Raw genomic sequence first — 22,794 nt, 5'->3', positions numbered from 1 at the left:
TGCACACAAAGATACTGGCTTATTTCGTTGTTGTTGTTTTTTTTTTTGTTTTTTTTTTTGTAGAATTTTTCGTATCGATTTTCGTAGAATCAATCTACCCCAAAATGAGCATTCAATCTGTATTTACTCTCTCTCAAGTTGTTCCAACCCTTGGGAGCATTTCCCGTATCTCCCTGTTTAACCACCATAGTACAATAAATTGTTGTGTAAATGAACTAGCAATTTACAAATGTTTCCCGAACACGGTCGCATCTCCGTCATTTGAACTTCATTGATTCAACAGTTATTAAAGTTATTAATCTCTGAGATACTGTTGTATTGACCATGGCACCTGATGGCTAATTTACTATTTTTGTTCTGTCATTTAGCTTAATGTAATGTTTGATTCTGTACAGGAAAAAACATATGTATACAAATGTGTATATAAATATAAAAATAATGTAAGATATAGATTGTACTGCATGTTAGCTTGCATATTGGACCCAAGAGCATCATTTATTTAAGTCTAAATGTCTTACTAACAAGTAACTATGATTCTAACCGCAGGTCGACAGTTGTAGTTCCAGCCACGTAAGTTTGCTGTGCAGTTTGCGAATGTTCATTTGAACTCTGGTTTCAGGAAACATTAAATCATTGAACTATTTTAGTAGTATAAGGAACTTGTGACCATGATTTGGGAAACACACCCCTGTATGAGTTTATGTTGAACAAAACAGAAAAGAAAAAAAAATGGTGGTAACCATACAGTTGGTTGCAAACATTCTTCAAAATATCTTCAAATTATCCACATTGATTTCCTTTATGAAAAAATACTAAAATACTATGTAAGCCAATAGGGACCAGCAAATGTTTGGTCAGCAACACTCTTTAAAATATCTTCTTTTGAAGAAAGGAATTCACACAGGTTTAGAACAACTGGAGGAGGAGTAAATGATGATTCACATGTGGGTGAACTATTCCGTTAGGGATTGGAACACTTTTCTTTCATTTTAGTTTGGAAAATAAAGCTCCGTTTTTGGAACAAAAGACGAGACCTTTGCGGTTTGTCATACGGGAATGAACCGATTACCAATCTCTGACGACAGTGTTAGGCAGTGTTTGCAGGGGAAGATTGAAACTATCTTCAAGCATTCACAATGCTGTAATTACAAGTGTGAATCAGCCTGGGACTTCGATCAATAACCACTGGCTATTTTGAGAAATGTTTCAATCTGCAGACAATTTGCTTTAAATGCGAGCCATTACTAGAAGCTCTATTACTCTCAGAGCAAATAGGCTTGACATTTTTAAGCCTATGTTTTGCAATAATGTAAATATCATTACCTCGCACGACATTTTATTTATTTTTTTTCTGCAGAAGGTGAAATTAAAAATACTATCTCTTAGCCCCAAACGTGCACTTTACCGACACATCTATGTATGTGCAGACCAGAGCACGTGGGGGCTGATTCTTTTTTAAAAGCTCAACGGGATAGCAGTGATTCCCCTGAATACAAAAAGCACTTAAACAGCATCAGAGTGAGCCGCTGCCTCGGGCTGACGAAAACATTCAGCTCTGTCACAAACATCAGTCAAGCAGTTCTAGTCCCTGTGGAGGAGAAACTGATACGGACTACATCTTTAGAGCTGTTTAATGTGAAATATCACATACAAAAAATAGAAGCACTCCTGGCTGTTGACATAGCGCCACTGACAGCTCATGCTGTGCCTCTGCACACTGGAAAGTAGCGTGGTTTCAAAACACCTTTTGCACATAATGTAATTGTGCACATATTCTCCCCAGCTTGTTCTGATTGGCTTCATAAACAAACACACACACACACACACACACACACATGGACCTGCTGGGCAAATGCACTAAAGGTGTCTCACGCACTTCTCAGAAAATGTATTAGGGCCTCTACATTCTATATTATGTCTACAGGCATGAATGTTTCCACCGTGGTGTGATGCGCTCAGCCCCTCAAAAGAGCAATGTCTCCGTAAGACGCCTCCAATTTCCAAAGCAGCTCTGGGGTGATTTACAGCAGCCTCCGAGAGCAACCTGGCCAGGACTCATTCTGCTTGCTCAGAGAGTGAGCTGCATCATTTTTCCTTAATGAAGTTAGTGACCCTCTGAAAGGTGACACGTTTACCGCTCCACTGATTTATGCACTGATGCTCTGAGGCAGACTATGGCAGAGTAAGACCGGGAGGATGTGGCCACATCTCTCTCGCTCTTTTCTCTCTTTCTGTTTATAGCTTTCTGTGCTTTTCTGTCTAGTTCTATTAAGACAAACTGACATGTAAAACAAGAGCATACTATAGTTCTGTTCCAAAACCTAGTAAGCTGTCTAAAGCCCTCAATATGCATTGTGTATGTGGCATAAATATCGTCTGCAAGGTGTATGTGCAGCCCAATTATTCTAACCTCATATACTTTGTATGGTCCACTTGCAGATACACCTTGATTGGTGGGAACACTGTCCAGTCCTGTTGTTTTTTTAATCAAAAAAGACATTTAATAAACTGAACAACAACAAACTACTGGAGACCACAACAAGTCATAAGTCATATATGGGAATATCCCACTTCTGACCTGCGAGTGTGTCCAGTCACATCACAGAATGCCACCATGACTCAAGAACATTTCATATGCTGCCAGTTAGGGGGAAATTAACATTCAGACCGTCCTAAAATCAGTGATTTTTCATTTGTTATTCAATGTCAATGTCAAATGTAATAGTACAGTATTCCAGACATTAGCACTAAATATCTGTCTTACTAGTAGGTATTTGAAAAAAAAATAGGTATGCATTTATTGATGAACAAACAATATTATTTTGCACATTCATACAATATATTTTCACACACATTTTCATGTTCCTCATGAACCAGCTCTCTATTGGTCGACGCCCTTCTTGCAAACTGTCAAACTGAAGTTTGGGTTGACTGGTTTTTCCCCAGATGTCCAATTTGGAGTGGCATTCTAGCATTGTTTTAAAGTTTTACAAAGTACAAAGACATATTTTTACTCCTGGAGAGAAATAGCACAGTCACTGGACAAGGATGAAACTTTCCAGTGCGCATGTCAAGGGTTTGTGTTTGCACTTGCACTTGAGTATAAGACACATGTTTAGTAGAAATCAGGGGGGGGGGGTTGTTTACATATTTGTTTGACAGCATTACTGTGGCTCAATTCATGCGGCTCCTATAACTCAAATCATAGATATCTATAAACATACATCCCTCATTCGACTGCTCCAGACACACCACCATGTCCACCATCTTGGAACGGTCAACATTTCAGAAGCTGCTTAACATTCACACTAAAACCTATGAATTTTAATGGAAAATGTCAACATTATGCAGCCTATGGTTGTGAAAACCATGAATACCTATGGTAGTGTTCTCTGACGATCAGTAACATGGTAAGGATATCTGTCGCTCAAATATTAAATCATGGTGCTAGCAATGCAAGGCCGTGGGTTTGACTCCCAAGAAATGCATGAACTGATGAAATGTATTGAATGCAAAGTCTGTCACTTTGGGTAAATGTGTTAATATTTAATCTGTATTTCTGCTATCGAGAATATTTGGATTTCCCTCTGCATGATATTAAAATACTGAACATAAAAAAGCAAAAACTAAATTGGCTCCTGGTGGTAAAAAGAATAACAAAAATAACCCAACCATTATGCAAATATGCTAAATTATTTCTAGATGTCATCTTGGAGTGGGGACCAGCATGAGCGAAGTGATGTTCATACAGGGCTCTCCTTTTCTTAGACGGTTAAGATATACATGCGCCACTGTAGGGCTCCAGCCTGCCTCCACAAGCACTGTTTTACATTCTAATTATTAGAGTTGACAGGCTTTATGACTGGGGCTCAATACTGAGGCCGTTTTTCTTGGCACATCTCGCATGTGATGTCAGAGCAAGTTTAATGAGATAAGAAAGTTGAGGTCCTGTATTTTATGTTCTCTTTTCTTTGAGCAAATCACGTTCTGTTGCTGGCAGTTACTGTAGCAAGTGTACTGCACCTAATACTGTACGTGTCGGCTTCGCTAACAAGTAGGTGAAGAAGGAAGAACTGCTACGTTTCCATTTGATTTGTCTTAATTGACTTGATTTAAGTAGGAGACATCAGCAGAAGAAAAGGTGCACCACAATGACTGCGATTAAAATAAACAACGGTTTTGGAACCATTCATTAATTCTTTAATATATAAAAAGCCAATCTCAGACACGAACAACAGAGATTTTTTTTAAACATTTAATTAAGCCACAGGGAATTCATTGCATATTGTAGGTAAACACTTAGGACTATGGGAATACCATTTAAATTAAAAGAACTGGTGTTGTTTTTGTTATTTTGAGATGAATTAAACATTTATTTCTGCCTTTTATTTCTCTCTGAAGCTGACATTTACAGGTCACCTTTTGATAGCTCCAACTTTGTATCAGCTTAGCAGTAAGAGAAAGTATGATTTATTTTGTCTTCCATGTTCACCTCTTGACTGAGCCTCCACATTTGTCATTTCATCATCCACAGCTATTGAAGTGAACCTGCAGAAAGCTCTCGCCGAGGCCTTGGAGACCTGTACCCAGGAATGTCTGATCCTGGGTCATTCTGACAGCTGCTGGATGCCGCCAGCGCTGACCCAATTCCAGACGTCCGGCGCCGCCACTCTGCCCTCCTTTGGTTTTCAACAAAGCTGGGCACGGGGGACCAAGGCAGATGGGCGTCACACCCTTGGCAGGTCAGTGCCCAAAGATGATCTGGACAAAGGGAGCTACCGGCCCCAATTCTACAACACACTTGAGAGACACTGCAGCAAAAAAGAGGATCCCATCAAGGTCATCCCTCTAGCAAGCTTTTCCGCCACGTCCAGCTCTCAGACGTCCACGAGCGGAGGTCCTTCAGCCTTCCTGCACGAGCATCAGCTGTAGAAGCGAGGGTAGGCCTCAGAGCACTGCATAATGAGAGTGATTGAAATGGAAAAGCTGACGGGTTCTGATCGTTATTAGCATGTGTCAAATGTTTCATGACACAGGATGTTTCTAAACTCAGCAGAAGGGAAAGTTAAAGCAAAGGACCGTAGCTCTCGGTATCCTCTGTGTAACTGAAACATGTACAGTAGACAACTGGTAGATATAGACCAAAGTAGCTCCTCAAGTGAAAAAAAAAATGGTGTGAAAGAATGGTGTCTTAGTGACAGATTAGTGGCAAGTGAATTAAGCTTTACTGTTGATCAAAAGTGACAATATATATATATATTTTTTTTTTTTCATTCTTTCGTGCGCCTCTTGAATGCAACTAAACAAATTACTTTTAAATGTGCGCTGGCGGAAGAAATCATTGCATATGCTTACATGCGCACTGATATTCCTATAAAATTATCTATATTAAAAAAAAGCCAGTGGTTATTTCCTTGTGCTTTGCACATGATCACAGACATGCTTGTAAACCAAACAATGCGTTAAGAACCGCATTCGGAATATTACGAGGCATGTAAGCATAGTCAATAAGGCTAAGTGTAATGTGTGAGCGCTGGGTGACTGCAGTATTTCTTTCAGCTTTGGTGAAGTGCGTCGTTTCCAGCTGAGATTCTGCCTGAGTCAGTTTTATTCTGCTAAAGAGAACGAGTTCCATGCCCCTGTATGTGCTGCTTACTCTGTCAAGACTACAGATACAGCTAAGCCTTTCTGCAAAAATTAGCCTTGCTCGGTGTTAACACATAGAAACTTTTATGTATTAGGGTACTTTTTTCTTCTTATACTTTGACGTTAGCTTTTTTTTCTCCCTGGTGAGCTTAAAGCCTTCCTCTGATGTTCGGCATGTTGGTAGTTTCCATGCATCTGACACCCTTTCTCTGCCATTATAAGAAACCCGCTTATTTTCAACATTTTCTCATTAGCAGAGGCACAGACATGACTAAAAAGACGTCCTTTGTTTTTTCGCACTACTATATCAAGTTTTTCTCTTCATATATATACAATTTATGCACCATAATAAGTGCTGTGGAACCAATTACAAGAATCTCCCAAAAGTATAATTACTTTGATCAGTAATCACCATAACTGCTATAGAAGCAGAACCCTTCTCTATAATAGCATAATTGGCTACCTTTTGAATGTGTGTGTGCGTATGCGTGTGACTGTATGGTGCGCACTTCTTTTTAAACTTGCGTAAGTGTTTGCAAGTTTTATATATAATGATGTCAATGAAACAGCCTTAAGATGTAGATGTGTATTGTACGGATGTAATGACTGCTAAGTGAAGTAGAAGTTTGCTTACAATCGTGTCATTTTTTCATCCAGTTCATTCAAACAGAGACATCAAGTAATCCCACAGATGCAGTGCAGGTTGTGAAATCAGCACAAATTTAATATGCCAACAGTTCTCCTTAGTATATACTAATGACACAGAAATATTTGGGTCAGTGATCCAAAAAATTACTTCACTATGAAATAGAGTACGTGCCAGCGACAAGAAATGTGTCACAGCGAGACGTGTTGGAGTGTGTTGCTCTTTAATGCGAGAGAACTGACAATCACTCTGGCAGCAATTTAAGATCTGTTGAACACTCTTGATTAAGAGGAATAATTGTAGCGTGGGACTCTATTAAGGGAAGGTAGCAGTGGCCTGTTTTTTAGCACGAGCTTTTGCATGTCTGCGAGCTGGGACGGTGTAAAAGTACAGAGTATAAGGATGGTGACTCAACCCTAACTCTCCTAATTTTAAAAATAGATCAGAGAGTAGATCAGAAACGCTTGAAAGAAAAGGTCTGAAACACTAACATCACCCATAGTGTCTGTATTGCTTAACACTGCTTGATAATCACTTCTTCTGTTGATTCAAAACACAATAGAAAACACCTACTTACAAAGGACAGAAAGATCATCATCAAATTTCCAAAGATTAAAAACAGTTTTAAGAGAGAGCTGTAGAGCTTCACAACACATATGAAATATATTTGCATATTTTTTTTCAGAACTGCATAGATTCAGAGGTTTTACATTCTTAAAGTCAACAGGAAATCAAACAGCCCCTGTTTACTCTCGTAATGCATGTCAGTAGGGTTTTTGTGAATGATTCATCTGTATGAATGATTCTTTAGGATCTTTATGAAATGTCTGTGACATACTTTGGTTAAAATTCCTCGGACCCACTTTATATTAAGTGGCCTTAACTACTATGTACTTACATTTTAATTAATAATTTAGTACAATGTACTTATTGTGTACATACATGTTTTACATTGTACGTATATAAAAAAAACTACATGTAATTACATCTGTATTTTAATTTCTGTAATTAACATTTATAATTACACTGTTGACCCATACTTTACACCTTAACCTACCCTTAAACTTACCCATACCTCCAACCCTCTCCCTAACCTTACCCCTATCCCACCTCAATAGCAGAAAAAGTGTTTTACAATACAATATGAACACAATAAGTACATTGTACTTATTTTTTTATGTAAGTACATAGTAGTTAAGGCCACCTAAAATAAAGTGGGACCAATTCCTCAATGGTCAAAAACAGCTCTGTACATAGCACAACATTTTGTGCATGCTACTGCTCACCCCACCTCTTTTTTTGTGTATTCGGTAGCGAATTACCATCAAAAACAAAACGAATCCACTGCATTCTCAAATACAAAACCTAACTGTTGAGAGTGACTTCTGGTGACTTCCCAATTGATAAATATAAGCCATTGTTTTCTCTTGAATATCCCGTTTCTTTTTAAGAAAAAAAAAAATGTGTTGCAAATGCTATTTCATGTTGACTTTAAAAATGTATGAAATTATGAAGATAAACATTTGCACTGTTATTTTTGAGTAGTGGAGCAACTATATTAGTGCCAAAGGTTTATCAAGAAAACAGACAAACATTGTGTGCGAATGAATAAAAATAAGGACATTTGTGATAAATAAATGCATAAAAGGTCTCAATATGCATGGATATTCTCCCCTCTAGCACTTTTGTACTTTTCTAAAAAGTTTGTTACCTGATGTATCATGTAAGCAACCTTGGTAATGAGTTGTTTCTTTCCTTTTTTGATGGTATTTGTTTTTTCTTCAGGAAAATATTATGGCAGACCGTCCCAGTAGTCAGGCATCTTCATTTGCATGTGATTCCAGTTGACCTCCGCTGGCTGAGTGTGTTCTGTAGCACTAAACCCTTGTTCTGACACCAATCAGTATTCAGTATCATCTCCTCGGTTGTGTTATAGTTAGTGTGAAGGACTAGAATCGCAACACACTTTGAGTCCCCAACACGTCTTAACAAAAACCAAATCAATTCTCATCATCACTGTATGAAAACAAAAAGAGCAAATTGTACATAGATATACTTAGCAGTAACACTGAGAAACTAATTTTAACATACTGTGTGTGTAAACAAAGGGAAAAGTGGTTTATACTTGCTGAAAATAGTTGATAAAAGACAAAAATCATGAAAAATGAGGACAATCTCTGTTGTAATGTATTCAAAACATATGCATACTGTATATTATTATATGTGTGCGCGTGCGTTTGTGTGTGTGTGTGCATGTATGTATACTGGCACAGCAGTGTCTGGATAATGTATGTACACACTATGTATCTTGTATAGAATCTGAAAGAATATAAAACTGCTGATATATTAAATCTGCTTGTAATTTAAACATCATTTGCTGTATTTCACAATTATTACTTTCTTTAGAGGTGAGCTTTCATATGTGCCAGCAGTCAAGCACTGTTGAACAATTGAAATAGCCTATATCTTGATATCATACCCCTGTAAAATGCAAAAAAAAAAAAAAAAATGAAAAGAATAAGAAACTCTCATTTACATTTGGTGTGATGTTTTTTCTTGTCTTGAATTTTTTCTTGAACCATTAAATATTGTGTATCTTTAGACACTCTGTTGTGTGTCCTATCATTTCGAAACACTTTAATCCTATTTTTCTCTTATAGACTGCAAAGCCTTGATTTAGAAAGCAGGTGGTGGAGGAGAATACTAACAAAAAAAGTGTGGTTCGGTTATGGACTGCTTTCCATTAGTGGAAGTAAGGCATGTGCATATGAAACACTATCTATTTGCAGAAAAGAAGGCAGAGGGAACTCTTGATTAAGTCCGTCTGCACAGACAATAGCAGTTATACAGCTGTTAAAGGCATTGATTCTGTAGGAGGTAAGCTTCGGAAACACACCTGAGAGATTTTAGTCAAACCGAGAAAAGGCCACCTAGGTGGACTCAAGAATAATTGGTGAGTCTGGGCATATAACCACCATTATGTGCTCTGCAAATGTGCCAGTACTGCAGCTTTGGACCAGACCCAAGACAGAGTTGGGAGCAAGAAAGGAGCCTTATAAAGCAAATGAATAAAGATTATCCAAGCAAAATGGTCTACCTACAGCACTGTAACTTCCTGAACATTTTGCTGCACTGCCTCGTTACACTGTTTTTCTGCTGGCTTTACATTTTTGATGCTTGACGAGCATATATGTGTAAATGAGTGTGAGCTTTCATATAGGGCTGAGCTCAATTACCCTTCCTTTCCCTCATTAGTCAAAAGTAAGACTGAGCATCCAGACTGCAATGCAGATAAAGTTGCAGGAACAGCATGCAAATGTTACAATTTAAAGTGATAGTTTTCTTGAAAACTTAACATTGTAATAATTGTTTCACCCTCATGTCCTTTAACTGTGTTTCCTCTGAAGAACACAAAAAAAAAAAACCAAAAGTGGAACCAAAGCCTTAAAGCGTCAAACTGGCATTTTAGTATTATTTACAAACTATTATATTTTGTTATATATATATATATATATATATATATATATATATATATATATATATATATATATATATATATATATATATATATATATATAGACCGCCAATCAGAATCAAATCTGCTTAAAAATTATTACACATTTAAAGCGCCAGATGCTAAAACTCCTGCCTACTTTTAATAAAAAAGAACACTATTGTAAGTTGGTAAAATATAGTTATTGTTATAGTTATCTTTATGGTCATTGTTCTTGGTTTGTACAGGCAGTAAGTCTTCTGATGTAACATGATCTCTTTGTATGATTGGACATATTGTAATTTAAGTCTTTATTCACTTTCACACATTGTAATTTCTCATGCTTGACAGTTTTGGGTCTCAAAAAAATATCTATCTATCTATCTATCTATCTCTCTCTCTCTCTCTCTCTCTCTCTCTCTCTCTCTCTCTCTCTCTCTATATATATATATATATATATATATATATATATATATATATATATATACAAAAATAACACTCAGACTCAGTTGTGTCAGTGCATAAGTGTAAAAGCCAGAAACTATAAAACCAGCATTTTGGAGTGTGTGAGCAGAGAGTGCATGTGTGGACACTAAGTGGCTGTGACAATGGGTTGATATGCATGGGGGAATATGAGAAAAGGTAATGGGTGAAAGGGTATGGATAAGTTCTTACAGTCACACATGCAGCAAGCGATTCCACACTTTCCCTGCATTATTTCCCATGGCCATTTTATTGGATGAATGAGACATGACTGGCTAGCATAGAGCTAATCAACCCAGTTGTGTTGTAGCAGCCCAAATGGGGGACATGAAGACTTCTGACACTTTCCTCATTGCTGTTTTATTCTTTACCTGTAGATAGAGACTTTCCTGCCACAGCCCACACTGATTGAGTTGCTAAAGCCCACCTGAGTTTCTGGTTAAGTCCCTGTGGATGTGGCGAACTGATCGCAAAAGCTAAACTAGTTTCAAGATTTGAGGTTACTATACAATGACACAGTGGCTGTCGAAAGAGGGCTTATGTCTTCAGAGAGAGTAACTCATCAAGGGCATCTAGATGGGGTCATCACATCACCGCTGAAGATCTCCGGCTCAAAGCTTTTTCCTTTTGCTCAAGTGGGTTGCTGAAGCCATTGCAGCAGCATGGCTTATGTCTCATTGCCATGTTGACCCAGCGTTTAAATCCAGCAATATTTTTTAAATCAGAAGCGAAGACAGAGCCAGTGAGAGTTTAAGCCAATGCGGTGACAAAGTAATAAAGTTACTATTGAATAACAGAGCAAGCCATTTATAATTTGTCGCTGGCGGAAGCTGCAAATGCAATACACTACGAGACGGACTGCCGAGATGCTGAAAAATGCCTCAATGTGTCAAATGGGAAACTGATTGAAGTGGCTATTTACAAGCAACTCACACCTTCTTATTGTTCATTCGTTTCCTGCTTCAAGAACACTTGTTAACTTTGCAAATATGTTTCTTTAGTGGAGACGCACTTGGTTTTCAAAGCACCATCTGCAGAGGCCACGGTTGAACATATAGAGGGTGTCAAACAGCACACTCATTTTAAATTGTAATTAAACTGGCCATCAGGTACCTTGAGGCTGTTTAGTCTACAGCAGGATACTAATTACTATAAGATGACCTTTGGAATAATATCTGGTGAATAATTCATAATTGAAGAGATAGCTTCAGAGACATCCGCTTTGAACTTTGTATGCTCACAACTATTAAAATGAATTTTCAGATCGAACCCTGTGATTCGGTCTTCAAGCTGTACAGTACGAGGGAAAGGATTTCTACACATATGGTGAGGTTCCTTTAGAGCTGGTGATAAAATAAATTATGTTTTATTGCCTTTAGTGAAGACTGACTCATGTCAGTATTACAGTTTCATCCAGAGTGGCACATACAAAAAAAAAAAAGCTTCATACAAATGTATTAAACACAAGTCAGAGCTCAATGATATTTTCAATTTCAAGATGATATAGGACCTGACTGTCTTGAATGTCAAATGATTACATTTTTACAAATGTGGTTCTGAAGCCTTTCTATAAATGATATCAGATCAGAGAAGGTTTAAAAGTAACAGTACATCATGATTGGCCTCATAACTGAATTTGCTGAGACATTATATACATTAGGTGTCATATTGAAGACAATACAGATTGTATTTATGATAATTACCCCATGCATACACATTTTTTTGCGGACAGAGTTAGTGACTACATGCAGACTGAATTATATGTTAACAGTAAAATTGTAAAATACTACTACATTATTTTGGAAATAACTGTTCTGTTGTAATATATGTTAAATTTATCCCTGTGATCAAAGCTAAATTTTCATTGCATCATTGCTCCAGTCTTTAGAGTTATAAAGATATAATCTTCCAAAAGGTTTGTGCCAGTGTTATTCACCTAGCCAAGTACAGTGTGTTTATGTTTACTGGTTTCTCTTAAAAAATAAATGGCTTGTCATGTTTGCTGTGGTAGGTTTAATGTTATGACATTTATTTTTACACCAGTGAGGTCCATTTACATGATTTCATCTATGTTCCACAAACCTACGAGCCGGCCCGGTAAATTCAGTTCCTAACTTACTGTTTATTTCATTTGTGATAATACCAGTTGTTTCTCCAAGTAAATTCAATTCACTCTTTCTCTCTCAAATGTTTTATTGATGTTGCTACACTGTAGCATTAACCTTTAGATGGTAAACACAGTGTACCTGCACCAAGTCCAACTAGACTTCTTCTGTATTTCCTGGAGAGAGAGAGAAAAAAGAAATACAGGTCAAACTAATTCAATCATTAGGCTCAGTGCACATTGGCTCTTGCCCTGATACTGTAATAGTGTTATGTTGTCCAGTCTCTTGTGCTTCACACACGGGATTCAATTTCCCCTGTCTTGCCATAGGGCAATTCTTTTTTTTTTAAGAAGTCACAGAGCGCACTGTGACCAAAAAGCAGCAAAAGCTCATCATATTCCTAGTGATTTTGTAGTACATGTGGCTTGAGATTAAAAAAATATATATTTTCTTGTATGAAAGGAACAGTATTACTATTATATTCTGCATACATTGCTGTCATGTTGTCATAATATGTGCATAAAAAATGGTGAGCAATGGTGTTCCATAAGGAATGTGTTCGGTTTATGTCATTGGTACAAAGGTGTAACTTTTGAAAAGGGCGATCCGTGGAATGTTTTGGAGCCAGCAACTATATATGGCTGTATTTGATCTTTATCACATATATTAAAGCCTTTCAAAATAGGATCTATAATCATGTATGTACACTGTTAGTTTTGTATATTACAGAAATTCAAGTTTCAGACTATTGTGTAAGTAATAAGTGATTAAGCTTTGTAACAGCAAACAGTGGCAGCAAAAAAAAAAGAGAGATTTAAAAGGGAAAAAAATCTATTTCAATTATTGATGGTGATAATGAAAACTAGGTGTTATTTCGGAATGGCAAGAAAAAATTAGTTGACATAAAACCAATGCAAGGGGCAGAAACTTTCAAATGTCTCTAATCGCTCCTTTATAGATTTCACGCTGTCAAGAAAATGAATAATTGGTTTATCTTTCCTGTTCATTACTCAAAACTCAGCTTTGAAACTTTAATCCACTCGTGATTTCACAAGTTCTGAAAGCATTGCAAACAAAGACCCTTTCTCAGATAAAAGAGGCTTTCAAAGGCAGGCTTGGTGGAACAATCAGAAATTAGCAATAGTCCCCTTTTTCCACAGGAACCGAGCTCTGGACGGGGTCAGGTGAGCTGTGTGCTATGTGAGCTGACAGGCTTGACAGAAAGTCCTCAGTATCTGCTGATTAATGAGTGACAATTGCAATGACTTATTTAAATAATGCTAATTGGCCAACGGGATAATGATCCGTACATTTCCTCTAATTAGAGACGGCACAGCTCTTTGTGACGGCGCTGATGGAAGGGTTTCTGGAGCTATCGAGCAGGAATGTGTCACCCTCCACCTGCACTGCCACTGGAAACCTTATTTAAATAGATATACCTTATACTTTTTGTTTCTTTGTTTTAACACATTGGCGAAACTGGCTTTGTGTGGTTATTTTTGCTGTAGTATCAACTCAGTAATGATCAATTGTGAATAAAGACATCATTAAAGTAATGCTGGTTGCTATATGTCATTATTGCTATGCATTTCCAAAGGCTGAACATGCAACCGCTATCATCTAGCCTTCTGGAGTCAGATAATAGCCATGCAGGTTATTATCTTTTCATAAAGTGCATTGGTAAGTGAGTTATGAATAATATATACAAGGACACTCTATATTCATGTTCATGTTCTCACAGCGTCTTAAAATTTCCAAGATACTCTAAGTACAGCTGTACATAGCAATAGCAGTAAGGGTAGAGATGGATGAAAACATCTGCAGTATCTTTTAATTCCTGACACAGATTGAGCTATATTCTGAATATAGAAATCGTCTCTTCTTTTGAGCTGATTTTCTACACACCCCTCATGAAGTGACTTGAATTTGCAGTAATTTTGAAGATTGTGGGACATGTTTGTCATGTGTGCTTTTAAATGAATTAATTTATATAACATAAACTTTTGTAACTGGATGTTTCAGATTTTGTGCCCGAATAAGATAAATAGGTTTACTTGGGTAAACAAATAAGAGACATAATATATAGGCTACATTTTTAAAAAGATCATATATACATATTACTGTTCCAAATATTTTTATCTTATTTATTCTTATTTCTATCTTTATTTTAGATCATTCAAATATGTATTGTTGTTGTTGTTATTATTATTATTATTATTATTATTATTATTATTATTATTATTATTATTATTATTATATTACTACTACTACTAATACTACTACTATTAAAATCTAATTTCTAATTTTACTTTTCTACCTCAAAATTTTCACTTGTCATGTGGATCCTTCACATTTTTCCACATTTTTACACATTTTCTACTGTCACTTATTTCTCACGTTAAAAACTCATGGTGCTACAACCAAGTCTTAAAAAGCAGCAAATTCTGTTTTAATTGCACCTGTTTGATACCTCATTTCAACTTCAGGATCCAAACTGTAATTTAAAAGGCATGGAAATTGAATTGTGAATGGTGCAGGACCCTTCTGATGTAAATGCTTGTAATGTAAATCAGAATGTACTTCCTTATAATATTATTATATTATCCTAATGCTTCCTCAATCCAAGACCACAGTGTGCTCTGTGACCTCCAAAAAGTATTTGCAAAACATTCTTAGTTAATAAGGAAAAAGGGGGGAAAAGGTAGACAGATGTGATATTACAGCTCTCTCTCTCTCTCTCTCTCTCTGTCCATGGTCCTGAAGGAGGATGACCCTCTTGTATAACCTTTGTGAAGCACATAAGTTGTCGAGCAGGCCTGTGGCTTGTTGCCATGGCACTATGTAGACGATGCTCCCTCTGAATGATGGGCTCATTGGATGCTGCTGAGAAAATAGCATCAAGCCAGAATGATTCATCTTGTAGGAGCACAGTGAAGCGCGCACACAGAACGCTCCTCACAGCGGCAAGGGCTTTCATATTGGTGAGTGGGAAAATAAAGAAAACAGCTCACAAAGACTCACTAATAATTACTTTTCTCAATGTACGCATTTGATGCTTGTTGAAGTGCGCAAACTTTCAATTCAAAATTCCACTCTGGCAAGTAAATTGAATTAGTGCTTAAGAGTAAAGAACAGCAGAAAGCCTCAGAGGAATGGAGAGGTGATATCAGAGAGGGAATAGCTGCTTTTGCTGATGTACTATAAGCGTAGACACGATTCTTCAATGTTAGATCAGTAAAGTAATAAACAGGGAGACCAGTGGCAATAAAAATTAATTCCACAATGGCAATGGGGCTGCCTCTTAATTATAATGAATGGAAAATTAGGTCTAAATTGTTCCATTAAAGTATGCATTAACTGTATCATCTGATGCACAATAGAACTTAATTCAGGGGTGTGAAAAGTTCATTACCTGTGATATTCATCATGCCAAATACCACCCTCGCTGGCTCATGGGAGGGTTATAAAAAAGATAGCTCTGGTCCCTGAGCATGGTTTAATATTCACGTCTGACTAATCATGTCTTTGCTCAGAGTCCTTTTTGGATTGTCAGTTCCTCCCTCTGAGTTCCCAAAATCTGGCTCAGAAACGCGTCCAGATGGAGTGTGAACTGTCATTTCTTGAGGAAAATCAGCAAGGGAGTCACCAGTAGGACTCATTTTTAATTGCGATACAATAGGAAACTTTATCAGAGTTGACTCTACCCAATATTGCTATTGTGCTAATGTGTTGTTGGCAAAGGGTTTTGTTAACTGTTGAATGGAGTACAATTGCCTAGACAGTTTGATAGGAATCTGAAAGTGTTGATCAAAGATGTTTTTTCTCACCCAGTGGAGTTTCTTTGTCAACCTGGCATCTCAGAAAGTCCAAGGACACAAATTCAAAAGCACAATGATTCTGGAGTCTTTGTAAATCATTTTTACAACTGAATAGTTGAACAAAACAGGCAAAATTGTGTCATATTGAAAGATCTCTTTGGAAAACAGCATTTAGAGAACAATAAGATTTTGTAAAAATATACGAATTTAATGCTTAATCTTATGCTTAACGTGCAGTTGGAGTTAGAAACAGGAAATGAATATATTATGTTAGATAGTTATCAGAGTTTTGTTGTAAATGTAAACACACTTCACCTGGCATTTGTGGTAGCCATGACTACAAACTCACATATCGACCATCAAGCTTGAAATAGCTGATCTCAAAACATTTACTGTGGAGCAACTACATTTGTTTTACTGACGGGGAAAATGGTCTCCTCTCCAATGAAACAAACTCAATGAAATCTGTAGCAGACATTTGCTTGGTCCCCCACCCAAATAACATTCAATATAAAGCCAGCAACCCATGATTACCAGCCGAGAGCTTTAGGCGCTCTCCACCATCCTGTCAGTCTATGAAATATGTGCTACAATATCTACAAATAGAGTGTAGTCCTTCAGAAAACTGCTACAGTATATCAAACTTGAGGTCCTTTGAACTTGGAATAGAGTTTTTTTATTATTGTTCCCTGGCAACACATGTGTCTTTGTGCCATCGTCTCCCAAAGATGACAATTTGGATCAGTAGGGAGAAGTGGCAATTCCAAGGAGGACAAAACAGTAGATCTAGGCAGCTTTCAGCCCTGATGCATGCAAATGCATTGAGATTTGTTGTTTAAGTTGACTTGTGAGGTGTACTTGGACAAAAGCCTTTGAAATGTCAAAGACATCCTCATAAGACACAAAGATAAGGAAGTAATGTTTCTTCACTGATCACACTGAGAACGCAGCCTTTTCATGTTCAAACTGAGATTTGGATCAAAACCTTCTTTGAAAATGGGACAGGATAATAATAATGATAATTATTATTATTCTTATTCTTTTAATTTTGGGATTAGTATTAATATTATCGTATAAGTATTAGTATTATCGTAGTAGCTGTTAACGGAAATTTTACTTTCAATTTGGAATTGGAAATACAAATAATGATATAGCTAGAAATACATTGCTTCAATGATATTTCACAGGTTGAATGTGAAAATTTGCATACTTATTTAATTATATACATTATGTTTATTATATAATAATTAAATAATTTGTATACAATTAGACATTTCTGTTGAAAAATTGTTTATTATTATTGTTGTTATGATTTGACACATTGCTTTAATTAAGAGACAGTGAATCTTTTTTTTTTTTTTTTTAAATAACTGTAGTCAACCATGAGCTGTTTTTAAATATGCTTTATAAATGAATGTGAAGTTGAAGTGAAGTTTAATAATAAATACATTCTTATAAATTTACATTATCGGAAGTGTTCATCTCAAATGTATTTTGAATATGTTAACTATACATAACATATATTACAAATGGAAAAGAGCAGATAAATAACATCACGTATTCTATGAGAGGAATCTATGAAATCTAGCAGGAAATGACTGAGGGGAAATGTAAAGAGTATAAAAAGTAAAAGACACTGCAAAAATAATGAACTGCCTTTTCCATTTCTAAATGAGTTGGTTTTCGAGTGTTGTGATATTATGTGTTTATCATTTCATCTGTGAAGAAAAGAATAGAGCTAAAAAAAAATTCCTAACATTGAAGTGTTGTTCTCTGCTTACATAAGCATTATGAGATGTCAATAAGGTGTGTAAAATAAATAAATAAATGTCATTACATATACATTGAATTTCTGGAAATTAATTGTATTGTTCTTCTGTGTTATACTGAAAGTGCCTCATTGAAATGAATCTCAGCACTAGCTGATGTCATTTATCGTGCCGTCTGCTCGTGCATTCCAGATCGCTAACACACAATCAAGATACCCAGCATGCAGTCTGGTTTTGGTGGTCCCTGAACCTTCAAGAAAGCGCAGATTGGTTCCAGCTCAGTGTACCCCCCCCCCCCCCCCCTCCATTATTTAATGTATTCCAGTCTATTACCACTGCTTGCTGTGACACCTCATTCCTTTCCACCAATATATAAGAGGTCATTCAATAACTGACACCTCCCTTCCATGCCATAGTCACTTCTCTGTTACTGTTTTGGCATGTGTCACAGCTGTGATGCACAAATTCAAAGATATATCTGCTGACAGAGATTCCCCTCATGAGAACCACAGTAAATGCATTTTTCTCAGATGCCAGACAGAACTGTTGAAGACTATTGATCGCAGTACAAACCAGCCATAAAAATCACTGGACAACAGAAAAGATGTTAAGAGTATTTAATGTCGTAGAACTTACCAATGAACAGATGATTTTATGGAAGGTGAATTAGGGTGATTGGGGCACCTAAGCTCTGATGTCTGTTTGCTTTAATCACAACCAGATTTCAACTGGGATTTCATGTGATGGATGTCAAACTACAGCGAGGGCAGTTGTCAAAGATAAAAAAAAATCTCCCAAAGGTTGTTGACAGGAGATTTTCACAAAGTTATTGTTAAGAACAAAAATCTTTCAGAAAGAAAAAAACTTTTCAAACTTTTATTTGATGTTTGTAATGTGATCATGCAGTGAAAAGTGTTTCAAAAAAAAATAAAATTATATATATATATATATATATATATATATATATATATATATATATATATATATATATAATATGAGTTAATGATTACAGATGATTTTCATTTTTGGATACGTTAACATAACCAAATTAACAAGTTAATAATAACTAACACTAATAACTTAACAACACAGTTGTTTTAGGACTGATGTTTTTATGCCATGTTTCACAATTAAAATATCAGAGTTTATTTTTCAGTATTACATTATTGATGTTTTCAGCAAAATATAGAGTTAAATTTTTTTTATGAATCAACCATAATTTTAATAGCATTGCATCCCTTTTATTTTTATATAAGATCTGATTATCAAACGCAGACCAAGTGTGAAAAAGCGAGGTAAGAAAACATCTTGACAACAGCAGCTGCATCTCATTTGTAGGACTGAAGTGATGTGACAAGACAGAAAGTTATATAAGCCACAAGTGCAAAATGTTCCTACTGCTTCTCAAAAGTTTCCCTCCAATCAACTCCTGACCATCAAAAACATCTTTCAGCTTTTCAGACCCCACAGGAACGGACTGTTGTTGCACAGTGCGCCCTTCCATCACCCTCTTCTTCATCTGCGGCGGCAGCAAACACTTACCAAGCTTTTCATTGAAATTCACAGCCTTGTAGCTGCTGATTAATTTTCCATGTGGTAATGGTGCTTCGTGTTGTTGCTTTATTTTAAGATGCAGTGCAACCTGCTCGCTGCGGATCTGGCAACACACAAGACAGCTTCCTCCAGTTGGATGGGAGGTGCAGAACTGTCATGGAGCAGGTGTTTAGGGAGTTCAGCTCTATTCCTTTGACTGTAAACAACTGTACCCTGAGACCTTACACATGCCACTTAACATTCGCGCGGTTCAGGACTCATTAGAGACCCAGCAGCATGCTTAGGGACTGTGACATCTGTAGCGTCATCTAATCTTTATGTCATCAGTGTCTCAGATCAAACGCTGCTAGTGTTAGCTTCACCATTAGGAAAGAAGGAGAGTTTGATTTAAATGTATCTTAACCCCTCCCCAAATGTTTCTCTTTTTAGACGGTGAGCTTATACACCTAAAGAGAAACCAGGTAGAAAAAATAAAGAAATAAATAAAGAACTGGGTTGTATGGAGATAAAGAGAAATTGATTGCCATGGGCAAAGTGAGCAGTGATTGCAGCACAATTTATGTGTTCATATGTCCTGCAATTGTACGTACTTAGTACTGGTGATGATTTTTTCTTTCTTTCATAAACACGAATACACAGACACAACCACAACTTTCTTCACTGGTTCTCTTGGGGAGATTCGTATAGAAGGAAACAGGACTGTCGGAAGAGCATAAGAGACACAGACACCTGAGGGAGATGGGGAAGACATGCTTGAGAGACTCCATCTCTTTACATAAACACACAATATGGACTCCTGACTCTTAAGATCTGTGCCGGTAGTTTTTGCCATTGCACAGCACTTAGATGCATTTAGGAAAGGAATTACGAACCAGAAATACGCAACAGAAATATTCTAGAGAAGGTCTACAGATTCTTCATGGTCTGAGCTACCAAGAAATTGTATTGAGGAGTCCGGGGCAACTTGTCCCACTTTTACTCCATTTTTATAAAGATAGATAGATAGAAGCTGCCAGCATACAGCTTTTCAGCAAAAACTTAAACAGTAAAACAGGTATGTTACAAAATAATTAATTTAACAGGAAACCTTTTAAATGTGGCATTCAAAGATATTACAACTTTTTTCTTTCTTATTTTTTTATATAAAATTTTAGTTCTATTTAATATTTAAGATGTCTTTTTGTCTGAGCCCAGTATACAAAAGTAATGACTGAGAAATCATATATTTATGCAAATAGTCTCAAGAATCTAAGGGCCCTATTTTAACGATCTAAAAGCAATGTGTAAAGCGCACGGCGCAGGTGCACTCAGAGCGTGTCCAAATCCACTTTTGCTATTTTAACAACGGAAAAACGGTTGGCCCGGCCGGGCACATGGTCTAAACGGGTTGTCCCTATTCTCTTAATGAGTAATGGGTGTTTTTTCAGCCGTAACGTGCAATAAACCAATCAGAGTCTCATCTTCCTTTCCCTTTAAGAGCCAGTTGTGCTCGTGCCATGATGTTTTTCCTCACTGATAGACCCCTGTAAAACGCTGCACATAATTACAAATCGTGGACAAAACGTATTGAGTTCCACACGACAGTGACAATTTCTCTGCTTTTCAAGTTCATTTGACACTCCACTCTTGTCAGTCTTGTCAGCCTTTATCTCAGCAAACATCAAAATCCCTATACAAAAAAGGAGAAAATGAGCTATTGATTTTTGCACTAACGCTTTTTTCTACTTCCCACTTTCTCCCCACAGCATTATCATTCGGGAGTCTAATTGAAGGTCAGAGTCGGTTTCCTTGTCAAAGTCTGCTTCCTGACAGTCAGCCTGGCTCACAACAAAATGGATTATCTTGGTTTAAGCATTAAGCAAAATATAAGGCAGTTTCCACTTAGTGATATTCTCTTGCCCTCTTCTCTGCGGGGGCAGTTAACAATACGTCAGACTGGCTGAGAATTCAGCTTTATTAAAAGTCATTTCTGCGCCTGTCAAGAATAATAAAACTGTTAATTTTTACTGTACTCCTGAATGTGTACCGTCCTGCTGAATGTCTGAAGGGGCCTCACTGGCAGATAATGTCACATGTCAAGAAGGATTGTTAATTATTTGTCTTAATAGCAGGAGGTGGCTTTGCTCACCCATGCATTAGTCAGTATAGAAATAAAATGTATTCACAATTGTCAGTTTAAAAGGAGAATTCACTATGACAATCAGTCTATTTTAGGTCTGAGATCTATTCTTACATTAAATCCTGCCTCGGGTTTTTGTTCGAACTCAGAACAGAGACTCTTTGTGACAAAACAACAGTCCATCCAATAAGATTATTTCATTTTAATTCAGCTAGTTGCCAAGGCAGCATTTCTCATTTGCATTTTGTTGATACTACAATAACTGAAACTAAAATATAATTTATTTATAGACATTAAAAAAAAACTAATAAAAAATAATAATAATTAAATTTAAAATGGAAAGTCTAAAAGCAAAAACTCAAATTTAAACGTTAATAAAAGCTATTATAGCATCTCAATGATACTTAACTCTAAGTAGAGCTGTCTATTAATACATTAACATAATGTTGATGACAATGTATTTGAATGATCTTAATTTGAGTGCTCTTCTAAGTAAATTCAGGTATGTGAATATTTGTGATTTATTAATCAGCATATATTTGTAATGAATAAGATTAGATTTTTAATCGATTGTACAGATCATCTTATAAGTCATAAAATAATAACAATGATTTTTCTCAAGGTTGGCTTTGAAACTATTGGCAAGAGCACGGTAAGTGATCTATTAGTATAAAAATCATAAGCTTTTTTTATGAATTTGACATTTTTGATGTGAGTGTACATTTTGACTCAATGCTGTCAGCCAAGCCACTGCCAAGAAAACACTGTTTAAGTATAAAATTGAGCGTAATGCAACTTCTGGCACCCGCACAATGAGGCTTTGCCAAACACCTTATGCAGCAGTGCTATGCTTTTCATTAAAAAAAGTACTCTTCTGAGAATGGACAGATTGCTTTATTCCCGAAGAGACTCCTGCTAAAACCAAGGCTGAAGCAATCAACGGATGCCAGCGCCCACCATGAGATAGTGTCAAACAGGTGAGACAATGTACTGCAGGTGGACTTTCTCAGAGGGAAATCTGGTGATTCAGACAAACAGATGGTTTACACCTCAGAGTACTGAAAAAAAAGAAAGATGATGAAAGAAATAATAAAGAAAAAATACCCTGGAGCTCAGATTTTCAGCTGCATCTTGAAGGCATCCACAATCTGGACATTGCCC

General features: G+C 36.6%; 1 protein-coding gene across 1 annotated transcript in view; it reads left to right on the top strand.

Annotated features, from left to right (window-relative positions):
- LOC113075491 (protocadherin-9-like) overlaps positions 1-5,227 on the top strand; it is a 63,078-nt gene extending 57,851 nt beyond the window's left edge. The window contains exon 3 of the mRNA XM_026248209.1: positions 4,535-5,227. Within this exon, the coding sequence (XP_026103994.1) occupies positions 4,535-4,932 (398 nt within the window). The 3' untranslated portion in view covers positions 4,933-5,227. The remainder of the gene's footprint in view (positions 1-4,534) is intronic.
- Positions 5,228-22,794: the final 17,567 nt, after the last annotated feature.

Source organism: Carassius auratus, unplaced genomic scaffold, assembly GCF_003368295.1.
Source record: "Carassius auratus strain Wakin unplaced genomic scaffold, ASM336829v1 scaf_tig00017073, whole genome shotgun sequence".
In the NCBI taxonomy this organism is placed as follows: Eukaryota; Metazoa; Chordata; class Actinopteri; order Cypriniformes; family Cyprinidae; genus Carassius; species Carassius auratus.
Note: the sequence above shows the minus strand (reverse complement) of the source record. Positions and strands in the feature narration are given on the sequence as shown.